General features: G+C 41.2%; 1 protein-coding gene across 2 annotated transcripts in view; it reads left to right on the top strand.

Moving 5' to 3' along the window:
- The window catches only part of CHAF1B (chromatin assembly factor 1 subunit B), a 43908-nt gene that overhangs the window by 25716 nt on the left and 5401 nt on the right, over positions 1–12791 (top strand). For both annotated transcript variants that reach the window (XM_061629472.1, XM_061629473.1), the window contains exons 6-10: positions 6849–6945; positions 7336–7420; positions 8390–8483; positions 9353–9422; positions 9509–9600. In XM_061629472.1, coding sequence (XP_061485456.1) covers positions 6849–6945; positions 7336–7420; positions 8390–8483; positions 9353–9422; positions 9509–9600 — 438 coding nt within the window. The remainder of the gene's footprint in view (positions 1–6848; positions 6946–7335; positions 7421–8389; positions 8484–9352; positions 9423–9508; positions 9601–12791) is intronic.

The following is a 12791-nucleotide window of genomic DNA, read 5'->3' as shown; positions in this document are numbered from 1 at the left end:
GGGATACAAACGACAGGAAACATGATAATAAAACGGGTGGACACTGAAGAGTCAATGATCACTCCTATCCCATGTATCATTCAGTGGAGTTGGCAGTCGCTCTGAGTAGAGACTGTATAGTTATTTTTACAACTTAAGTGTAAATTGTATGTTTTCATGATAATTACAGTTAACGTTGTCACAGTTTTTTAGATATGTATAAGTTTATATTTTAAGCTTGGCCAGATGGCGAACTAGCACTCTGTGGGAGGGGCCGCATTAACGGTCGGTTTGGAGTGATAACTCTTTCCTGCCTCAAGCACTAGCAAGGAACACAATACCCACTTGGCGGTGTCCTGGTGCCCACTGAGAAACACCTTTCTGGTGAGTAAAACGGTTCCATCCCACAGATAAGCTGGTCCCAAGCTGTTAAGGGCTTTATATACTAATTTTAAAAAACAAAGGGAGAGGATCCTGAAACGCAAGCAACCAAAGACAAAGTCACAGGAACCCAAATGAAAATTAATATAAAAAATAATTATAAGAACATGAAAAACTGTACATATGAACATGTGTAGAAATGTGTATATAGATTATAAAATACAAATACATATTCTCAAAACTATAGCCACTATTTACAGATAAAAGTTCTCCAGAAAATACAAACAATGAACTGACAAGATCTCCAGGATTGTATCTTGTTTCATACTTCTTTTTCCTGTCAGCAGACAGGAAATGCTGCAGCATTCTGCCCTAACTTCAGTTTCTGGATCAAGCACAAGAGAAGCCCACATAGAGCACATTGCAGTAATCCAGTCTTGAAGTCACCAGTGCTCACCAGTCAATGAACAGCCATAGCTGTCACATGAGCTACAGCTGGTAAAAGGTGTGCCTAGCCACTGAGACTACCCGGGCCTCTAGTAACAAAGCTGAATCTAGAAGCACCCCCGGTCTGAAACCACTGTAATAAATTCCCCCAGTTTTCATTCCATAGAGCTGTTCCAGGAGGATACCATGGTCAATGTTATCAAAAGCCACAGAGAGGCTGAGAAGCAGGAGAAAGATTGCACTTCTGTTGTCCCTGTCTCTGTAAAGGTTACCCATCAGTGACCTTTCCTCCATTCTCTTGATTTTTTTCCTCTGGTTTTAAACCTTAGAACTGCTGCACCTAGGATCTGAAAACCTTTCATTTCCTTTCATCGTAGGCTAATTTGTGTGGGAAGCACGATCTGACTCATTATTCAGGTGGTCCTGAGCTGCTCTTTGAATTGTTTTGGTATTTATTAATTTGTATTGGGTATTATGTATGTATTTGTATTATGGTTTTATTGTATATTTTTATAACATTAATTTTTTTACTCTTCTGTGCACTACTTAGATGTATTTATATATATATATATTAAGCAGTATAGAAATAGACTAAATAAAATAAATTGCATTAGTTATGTGGCAAGTCTGGTCTTGCATTGCTGGAACGCTGTTGATTGTGTATATTCTATCTATTCTGTGGAGTTTAAGCAGATTTGTGGGTGGGATGACAGTGCAATTCTCTACTAAACAATATTTTATACTAAAAATATTTTAAAAGCTTATATTAAAAACAGTTAATTATCTGTTGTGATTCTTGTATGTAATAATCCTTACCAGATAGTGTGTGAGAATAATCAGGAAGAGAACATTCATCTTAGTCGTGTCATTTTTTCAGGCAACAATATTCTGCTTCCTGACTCCTAACAGAGCAGAGCAGAGCAGAGGGAGCTGTCTCAGTTGGTCTACAGGTGAGGACATATAAGCAAGCCAGCTTTCAGGGAGCGAGCAAACAGGAGTTTGACAAAGGAGCTGCAGCAAGGAAAGGATAAAGGCTAAGAGGGCTCTGAAGCCATGTGCTCTAAGCCGTGTTTCTGAAGGGCTCCATAACAGCTTGATTGGAAGGGGTGTGGCCTGATAGCTATTGGCTGAAGGGTGTGGCCTGAGAACTGCTGAGGGCAACAAGCAGCAGCTGTGTGTGCTGGCACTCTCATTCTGCTTGCTGACTCCTAACAGAGCAGAGGGAGCTGTCTCAGCTGGTCTACAGATGAGGACATATAAGCAAGCCAGCGTTCAGAGAGCGAGCGAACAGGGAGAGCAAACAGGAGTTCGACACAGGAGTTTGACAGGGGAGATCAAGGGGGAGGTCCCTAAAAAAAAAAAAAAAAAAATTACTAATTCACCGAGAAGATTAATGGACTCGCCAGGTATGCTGTCTACAAGGAGGACGGATTAGAGATGTGACGGAAGGGTTGCCATCACTCATCAAGCCCACCGACAGCTATCCCTTTCTCCTCATCCATGTGGGAACAAATGATACTGCCAAATGGAGCTATGAAGAAATCACATCAGACTTTGAAGCTCCAGGAAGGAAACTCAAGGACTTTGGGGCCCAGATAGTTTTTTTATCCATCCTTCCAGTACTTAGAAGAGGAGTAGAAAGGGAAAGAAAAATACTCTGTGTGAATGAATGGCTACGAAGGTGGTGCTGATGGGAGAGATTTGGATTCTGGGACCATAGGCTATGCTTCCTGGAAGATGGACTGCTGGCAAATGATGGGTTGCATCTCACAAGGCCTGGGAAGAATGTGTTTGGCCACAGCATAGAGAAGTTCATCAGGAGGGCTTTAAACTGAATCCTAAGGGGGAGGAAGACGTAAACTTGGTGGTAAAGACTGATGAAGGCTTGTGCACAGTAACAGGACCAGAGAGATTGGCTCTAACAGGGCCCAGTAACAGTCCTCAGAAAAAAGTAGTAAGGAAGCCAAGCCATAAATCAGATGGTCTTCGATGTCTGTATACTAATGCACAGAGCATGGGAGACAAGCAGGATTAACAACTCTTAATACAGGAGGGTTGATATGACTTGATAGGTATAACTGAAACTTGGTGGGATGACTGCCATGACTGGAATACAGCAATTGAAGGATATAACTTGTTCAAGAAAAACAGAAGGAATAAAAAGGGAGGTGGAGTTGCACTATATGTTAAAATATATATATCCCTGCACAGAAATACAGGAAGATGAGCTTGGTAGCTCCACTGAGAGTATCTGGATTAAAATTAATGGGGCAAGTAAAAAAAGGAATGTGGTGCTTGGAGTCTACTACCGACCACCCAATCAAGGAGAAGATGAGAATGTAACTTTTGAAAACCAAATTGCCAATGTTTCAAGGAGGCATGACGTAGTAGTAATGGGGGATTTCAATTATCCCGATATCTGTTGGGAGACCAATTCTGCCAAACACGGCCCCTCCAAGAAATTTCTGCCTTGTGTTGGAGATACTTTTCTCTTACAGAAAGTGGAGGAAGCAACCAGAGGATCAGCTATCCTTGACTTGATTCTAAGCAATAGAGATGATTTGGTGGATGAAGTGGCAGTTACAGGAACTCTGGGGAAAGTGACCACACCATACTTGAATTCTTGATTGTAACAGTAGTAAAAGCTGAGAGTAGCCATACACGCACCCTGGACTTCAGGAAAGTTGATTTTAATAAACAATTATAAGTACAGTTCCATGGCAAGCCACCCTAAGGAGATAAGGAGTCCAAGATGGGTGGGAGTTTCTGAAAAAAATTCTAAAAGTGCAATGGCAAGCAATTGCAACAAGGAGAAAAGGGGGGAAACAGCAGAAGAAGCCAATGTGGCTTCACAAAAAGCTTAGAGCTGACCTGAAAACAAAAAAGGACATATGCAGGAAGTGGAAAGAAGGCCAGGCCACAAAGGAAGAGTACAGGCAGGTATCATTTAATTGCCGGGATGGTGTCAGGAAGGCTAAAGCTGAGAATGAGCTGAGGTTAGCGAGGGATGCTTAAAGCAACAAAAAAGCTTTCTTCAGGTATATCCACAGTAAAAGACAGAGAAAAGAAATGGTGGCACAGCTACTCAATGAGGATGGCAAAATGATAACAGATGACAAAGCAAAGGCAGAAGTGCTCAATCGCTACTTTGGCTCAGTCTTCTCCCAAAAAAAGATCGGTGACCTTCCCGGGAAACATCAGATAGAAGGGACAGGATTGAAGCTTGAGATTGATAGACAAATGGTCAAGGAATACCTAATCACTTTGAACGAGTTCAAATCAGCAAGACCCGATAAACTGCATCCTAGAGTATTGAAGGAACTGGCTGAAGAACTCTCAGAACCGCTGTCTATTATCTTTGCGAAATCATGGACAACTGGAGGAGAGCTAATGTCCCTATCTTCAAAAAAGGCAAGAAGGAGGAACCGGGGAACTACAGACCAGTCAGCCTAACATCAATCCCTGGAAAAACTCTGGAGCAGATTATAAAGCAGTCAGTCTGTAAACACCTTGAAAACAATGCAGTGATTACTAGGAGCCAACATGGATTTATGAAGAAGAAATCCTGCCAAACTAATCTTATCTCATTTTTTGATCGGGTAACTTCCCTTGTAGACTGTGGGAAAGCTGTGGACATAATATATCTTGACTTCAGCAAAGCTTTTGACAAAGTGCCCTGTCATGCGTCCCCACCCCCACAGGGCACAGATAGCATGCTTCAGACCCAATTCCCACCCTTAGGGCAATTGATCTGGAACCCAATCACCAAATTCTCCTTGCCAAGGCTGTGCAAACCAACACCAACCCTGCAAGGTAGAAGATAGCCTGCCACCACCCCATCACTGGTTCAACTCTGAACTAGGGGAACTCAGAGCCCAGAAATAGGTAAACCAAGGTTCTATATGACAAGAGCCAAACTTACACTCCTTGTCCAGAAACCTCTGGTAAAACCCCAAAATATACTTTGGCTTAACTTCTTTGTCCTTGGTAGTTTCGTGGTCAAATGGTCAAGGTGCTGGATTCAGAACCACCCTTACCCTCAATGAACACACCAGGTTAAATAGAAGTAGCTTTATTAAAAAATATAAGTGCATATCAAAATATAGCAGCAAAACAATTCCTCAAAACCACACACCCAATCAGGGGTTCAGGTACAACATAAGAGGTTTCAACACACAACAAGAAAATAACAAACTAGCTATCCTGTCTATTTACTTAGGAGGTAGTTAGTTGTAATCTCATCTCTCCTCAGAGAGAATAGCATCAGGTACGAAGCAATGGAACCCCACTTAGGCAACCACCAGCAAGATGGACACCCAAAGGAACAGTTCAACGAGAACAACCCAGGGGAACAAAGGCTATGGATCTCAAACCCTATACTTAAGGAAGAAGAAACCCAACGGTCCAGAATTAATTAACCAATCAGGGGCTTTCTGATGTAATCCCTTCTCGAAGCTTCTTCACTTTTTCACGCCTTGCAGGCTCTCCTCCCAACTGTGTTCTTAACCTTCATAGGCCTGCATGTCCTTGAGTACCAGGCTCTCACTGATTAGCAAAGATAACCAGGTGTTTCTATTCAGGCCTCCCTAACTGCTTGCAGCTGGAAATGAAACTTAACATTTTTTCCCTTTCCAGAGGCCTGTCTCCTGACAAGATGTAACTCCCAGAGTTCTTTGTAACTGAGCCATGATATTAAAAATTAGATTACCAAATGCATAGAAATTTACAATTTCATGACATGCCCTATGATATTCTGATTAGCAAGCTAGCTAAATGTGGGCTGGATGCAACAACTATCAGGTGGATCCTCAATTGGCTGCAGAATCATACTCAAAGAGTGCTTATCAATGGTTCCTTCTCAAACTGTGCAGAAGTAACGAGTGGGGTACCAGTCCTGGGCCCAGTGCTCTTCAACATTTTTATTAACGACTTGGATGAGGAGGTACAGAGCATGCTTATCAAATTTGCAGATGATACAAAATTGGGGGGCATAGCTAATACCGTGGAAGACAGAAACAAAATTCAAAGGGACCATGATAGGCTGGAGCATGGGCTGAAAACAACAGAATGAAATTCAACAGGGATAAATGCAAGGTTCTACACTTAGGAAAAGGAAATCGAATGCACAGTTATAAGATGGGGGATACTTGGCTCAGCAATACGACATGTGAGAAGGATCTTGGAATTGTTGTTGATCACAAGCTGAATATGAGCCAGCAGTGTGATGTGGCTGCAAAAAGGGCAAATGCTATATTAGGCTGCATTAACAGAAGTATCGTTTCCAAATTGCGTAACGTACTAGTTCCCCTCTATTCAGCACTGGTTAGGCCTCATCTTGAATAGTGCGTCCTGTTCTGGTCTCCACACTTCAAGAAGGATGCAGACAAAGTGGAACAGGTTCAGAGGAGGGCAACAAGGATGATCATGGGACTGGAAACCAAGCCCTATGAGGAGAGACTGAAAGAACTGGGCATGTTTAGCCTGGAGAAGAGAAGGCTGAGGGGAGATGTGATAGCACTCTTCAAGTACATGAAAGGTTGTCACACAGAGGAGGGCCAGGATCTTTTCTTGATCGTCCCAGAGTGCAGGACATGGAATAATGGGCTCAAATTGCAGGAAGCCAGATTTTGACTGGACATTAGGAAAAACTTCCTAACTGTTAGAGCCATACGACAATGGAACCAATTACCTAGAGAGGTAGTGGGCTCTTTGACACTGGAGGCATTCAAGAGGCAGGTGGACAGCCATCTGTCAGGAATGCTTTGATTTGGATTCCTGCATTGAGCAGGGGGTTGAACTTGATGGCCTTATAGGCCCCTTCCAACTCTACTATTCTATGATTCTAGGTATCCACAATTTTATGTTTCTTCTTCCCTTGGGCTCCTGTCTGAAACCATGGTTTAGTGTTATGTACAAACCAGTTCAATATGAAGGATTGATCCAAATTATTTCTATAGCAGTTTTAACGTGATTTGTTGCTTTTTATTAATAATTAACTTTGTTGCATTTAAAATGCAATTAACTGTTGTTATTACTTTTAGGGCAAAAGGTTTCCATTTTTAATGAACACAAAAGTTATGTTCAAGGAGTAACATGGGACCCTGTAGGGCAATATATTGCCACTCTTAGTTGTGATAGGTAAGTCACTAATGCCTGGAATCAGACGTTTCTATTGAAGCCTTTAATATTTAAAAATTGCTTGTTTTCTAGAATGTTTAAAATACCTCATTCATTAAATGCTGTCCTTCAAGAATGGAATGAATTTAGTTGCTTTAAACATCTTTCTCTCCATGATCTTGCTTCCAGACAAAACTGTTATTGAATAAGACCAGTGCCTCCTTGTCTCCTGGTTACTGTTTTTTACCTTTTAAAACGTTTACAAGGAAATAGTCCTTTTAAAAAAAGGAATTCTTATCTATAGCCATAAAACTCTAGCTTTAGAAGGCAGGTGCTATAATAATCATACACAACATACAAGAGGATAGAAAGTACATTGTAATTAACAGTTTTTTGTGTTTTTTTGGGTAGAGTCTTGAGAGTATATAACACACAGACTAAGCGAGTGGCATTTAATGTTACGAAAATGCCATCAGGTGGCGGATCTGAAGGAGAGGTATGAAATGTTGTGTATTTAGTCTCAAAATGAATTTCTTGGTGGGTAAATGAAATTGGATCTCTGGTTACACTTCCAAAGCAATTGTCTGTATATGCATGATCTTATCACTGAAAATAAAAACACCAGAGCAATATCTTCACCCTTGCTTGTAAACGAAGCAAATTCTGTCTGCCTGTGCTTCATTCTGCTGTTCTCTTCAGACTTCTCTGTCCTTAGAGACTGAAAAGGGAGAGGAAGTGGAAAGACAAACAATGAACCTATTCTTTCTTCCAGGGTGCATTGTCTGTTTCTGATTCAAATATAAATTACTTTGGTAGTAGTTACTTTCTATTCCCACCTATCCGACTAGTGCTCCCTCAGTCCTCCTTCTCCTCCCCCAAAAAACCCTTGTGGTTGGGCCCATTACTTAAGCAAAGAAAGGTGCAAGATGGGGCATGAAGGAGGATGTTGGGAAGGACTATGGTACACCTCAATTAAGGTTGCTTCAAACATTATCATTTTCCTATAAGGACATAATCAATATGGCATGAAAAATCTGTTGCACCAACACTTCTCACATTGTGGAAAATAACTTTCAACACAAGGTTAGCTTCATGTTGGAACACTACAATATGTGAAGCAGCCCTTGTAGCTGAATGACCCTAGAGAGAATACCCATCCCCAATATATATTCAGACATGTAAGGCCCAGTTAGTCTTTCATGGCTGGGTAAATAAACTATAATGATTTTCTACCAACCTAGCTCCAGGGCACATGGGGATATTTGTATAAGTGTAATCACTTGAAAGGTGGGAAAGGGTTCAGTGCGATTGTTGGATGTATCTAAAAGGACTGGATGGATATATCTAAAAGGAATAGAGACTACTTTTTAACTGTAGAAAAGGATCCATAAACTGAATGCATGCTCTTAGCTGTATGGTAACTGGGAGTAAATAGAATTTGTTTAATTGTTGTCCATTTCTTCAGGTGAAAAGCTATCGAATGTTTCATGATGATAGCATGAAGTCATTCTTTCGGAGACTTACTTTTACTCCTGATGGTTCTCTGCTTCTTGCTCCTGGTATGTGCAGATATTTTAGTTCCATTCCTTGCCTCAGAGCTGTATGAAGATGTGGTGTGTTTTCAGCACTTTGCAGGCAAACTGCTTATATATATGTGTTAGAATTTATTGCCAAACACATATCTTCCTCCCCCAGAGACATAATATTTCCATTATGATATAAACACAAAAATAATAAATATGGGTGATGGCCAGTGTTAGTCATACTCAGAATAAACCCTCTGAATAACAAGTTTATTGTTCCACTCTTACATGTTTTTTTTAAGTTTGGGAACAATCTAGTTATATTTTCCAAACATCTTTGCAATGTTACTCTCTGTCTGTTCTATAAGATGTCAGCTCTGTATGACTGGAGGCCTCCCTAATTTAGCAGTATCGTGATAAGAGTCCTGCTCTGTGCTAGAGTCTAAAATACATTTTAACACTCTTAAATAAGCCTCATTACTGACCCACATTTGACTAATATATCCCAGATATTTAACACTAATTGTATGCCTACAAGTGTGTATGCAAATACTATAGCTCTGTTAGTGACTTTGCTCTAGAAATGCAGGCTCTATTCAGGAGATGAACATTGCAAAATGAGCAGTGTACTTCCAAGAACCTGGGAAATATAGGTCATGTACATCTGTAGCCAAAGCAAAAACACAAATTTATTACAAGTTGATAATATGAAACATACATTTGGCATTGTCCAATATTGAGCCCCTAACTTCATTCCTCAGGGTTGAAGCTGCGTGTGAATTGTTGGAAAGCTTAGTAACAATACAAGGGAATCTGAAATTGTGGTTCATATTAGGTTTTGGGGATCTTTAGCTTTTAGAATTATGTGCAAAACTAACATGTTGGCACCACTTTAACTTTCTCAGCTGGCTGTGTGGAAGCGGGAGAGAATGTAACAAACACTACTTACGTTTTTTCCAGAAAAAATCTGAAAAGGTAGGGTCTTATCAGATGTATGCTGGCTTGTATTTTAAATGCATATTGTAAATGCCATTTCCTAAAAAGCTACTGTTTTTTATTAGGCCTGTAGCTCATCTGCCTTGTCCAGGGAAGTCAACATTAGCTGTTCGTTGCTGCCCAGTCTACTTTGAGCTGAGATCTGCACTTAACAAAGGTATTGTAGATCCTCTGGAAAATATATGGTATTGTAGGTACTTAGAAGTATATTAAATCTAGCTGTGTTCAACGGTATACTGTACAACATCTTAGCCTTTTAGTGGTTCCTTAAGGACTCCATTTATTTTGTATATGCTGTTAAAAATAATTTAGTACAGGGAAGAAACATTCTGTTTAGCATAGTATTTATTAGCAGGTGTATGTCTTACTAAAAGATACCAGTTTTCTCAAATTTTATTGTGTGTGGGAGGATCCCTTGTGCCCTTTCCATGTCACTGCAACATAATCTTTTCTTAACAGTGCTTTGTTTGAAAATTAAACCTTTCTAGGCATAAATAATAATTACTACTAATTACTACCACTACTTTATATACCACTTACATGCCAAAATGTAAGACTGCCAGATCAGTACACAATAAGACCACGCTCATCCATGATTTGATCGTGGATGGAGGTGCTGATTTGGTGTGCATTACTGAGACCTGGATGAGTGAGCTGGGAGGAGTTAATCCAACTCAGCTTTGCCCACTTGGATACTCGGTGCAACACCAGCACAGGCTGAAGGGACTGAGGGGGGGGGGAGTTGCTGTGGTCTACAAAACTTCCATCGCCATCACCAGGAAACCAGTCTGTCTTGGAGCTGGCTGTGAGGGCCTGCACCAGGTGTTGAGCCAAGGAGAGAGTAAAGTAGGGTTGCTGTGAGAATACCATCCACCCTGCTGCCCAGCAGCTTCTCTGACCAAGCTGGTGGAGGCCATCTCGGCTATAGTATTGGAGGAGCCCAGACTGATAGTCCTGGGTGATTTCATTGTCCATGCTGAGGCTGCCTCTGGTGTTCCAGCTCGGGACTTCATGGCCTCCATGATGACCATGGAGCTGTCTCAAGTTGTCACTGGCCCGACGCATGGGGCAGGGCACACCCTCGACTTGGTTTTTGCTCCAGATAGAGGAAGGGGTGGTCTAGAGATAGGGAAGGGTGGATGTCACCCCATTATCATGGTCAGACCACGTCCTGGTGAAGTTTAGACTTACAGCTCCAATCTTACCCTGCAGGGGTGGTGGATAGATTAAGATGGTCCTCCCCCAAAGACTAATGGAATCCACAAGATTTCTGAATGCCCTGGGGAAGTTCCCAGTAGATAGAGCTGGTGACCCTGTTGAAGCCCTTGTCATACTGTGGAATAGTGAGGCGCATCGGGCTCTTGCCTTTGAGCACCCCCTCCAGCATTGTGGAGCCCGGTTTGCACCTTGTTACACCAGTGAGCTAAGAAAATTAAACAGGCTGGATGATTTTTGGCTTTTGATACTGTTGACCATGGCATCCTTCTGGGCTGACTTGGTGAGATGGGTATTGGAGGCACTGTTTTACAGTGGTTCTGATCCTATCTCCAGGGTTGTTTTTAGAGAATAGCATTAGGTGATTGTCTTTCGGCCCCCTGGCAGTTGTGCTGTGGGGTGCCGCAGGGTGCCATCTTGACCCAATGCTGTTTAACATCTATGTGAACCCCTTGGGAGCAGTCCTCAGGAGATTTGGGGCAAAGCGTCAGTAGTATGCTGACGATACCCAGCTCTGTTTCTCTGTAACATCTGAATTGGGACAGGCTATGCAAGCCCTGGACCGCTGCCTGGACTCGGTGGTGGGCTGGATGAGGGCCAGTAAACTGAGTCTGAATCCTAGCAAGACAGAGATGCTGTGGGTTGGTGGTTCCTGAGTTCTGATAATTGGTCAGTGGCCTGCTTTGGATGGGGTCACACTCCCTCTGAAAGAGCAGGTCTGGGGGTGCTCTTTGATTTATCTTTGTCATTAGAGGCCCAGGTGGCCTCTGGCTAGGAGTGCCTTTTACCAGCTTTGGATGGTAAGACAGCTGTGGCCGTTTCTGTACCAGAATAGGCTGACCACTGTTGTCGATGCACTGGTAACCTCCAGACTAGATTACTGTAATGTGCTCTATGTGAGGCTACCTTTGAGTTGCAAAGGAAGCTGCAGCTGATGCAAAATGCAGCGGCGAGACTGCTCAGTTGTGCAGGGTATCATCAACATGTCACCCTGCTGCTGGAAAATTTATTTATTTATTTATATTTATTATTTCATTTATGTCCCGCCCTTCCTCCCAGCAGGCTACCTATTAGCTACCGGACTAAGTTCAAGGTCCTAGTTTTGGTGTACAAAGCCCTATACAGCTTGGGACCAGGATACCTGAAAGACCATCTTATCCCTTATATACCCAGTCGATCACTGCGCTCTGCAGGTGAGGGCCTCCTGCAGATACCATCTTATCAGGAGGTCCATTCCGCCCAGCATAGGAAATGGACCTTTAGTGTAGTGACTCCTACCCTTTGGAATTCCTCTTAAATATTAGACAGGCACCATCTCTGTTATCTTTTTGGTGCCTACTGAAGACCTTCCTCTTTCAACAAGACTTTTGAGACCTTACCCCAGTCTGCATCTCTGTTGGAATTGCTTTTTAATATGTTTTTAAACCTTTTCTTTTTTATTTTTTTTTTACAATAATTTTTATTCAAATTTTCATAAAACATAGAAAACAAAATCATAAAACATTCAAAGACAAAAAACAAAACAAAACAAAAATGATTAAACAAAAAAAAATAAAATGTTGACTTCCCATTTGTCACATATCAAATCAGTTATAGATCTACAATATATAACAATCCTGTCTCTTAAATCATATTATAAAATCACTTTCCTCCAGTAGTTATCTTAATTAATCATCAAATCTCATAAACATTACTTTATTCTTTCCACAAAAAGTCAAAGAGAGGTTTCAATTCTTTAAGAAATATATCTATCAATTTTTCTCCAAATAAACATGTCAATTAATCCATCTCGTTAATAATTATAATAATCTTATTGTCATAACCATAGTCCAAATAAACATTTCGATTAATCCATCTCATCAGAATCTGTTAGGTCCAATAATTTCAACAGCCATTATTCCATTATCCCTATTAGTTCCATCTTCCATCTTCAATAGTCCTGTTAAGTCCAGTAATTTCAGTGTCCAATCTTCCATTATCAGTATTCCATAATAATCTTGCTGTTGTAGCCATAGTCATATAATAAGAGTCTGATGGGAATTTCCTCTATCCCAAATATTTTCTTGCCATCCATTCTGAATAAGTTGCTGAAATACTGTTGTAAAGTCATATCTGTGTTCTTCTTTTTTACAA

The sequence above is a fragment of the Rhineura floridana genome, chromosome 5, assembly GCF_030035675.1.
Source record: "Rhineura floridana isolate rRhiFlo1 chromosome 5, rRhiFlo1.hap2, whole genome shotgun sequence".
Lineage (NCBI taxonomy): Eukaryota > Metazoa > Chordata > Lepidosauria > Squamata > Rhineuridae > Rhineura > Rhineura floridana.
This window is presented reverse-complemented; position numbering and strand designations above follow the sequence as displayed.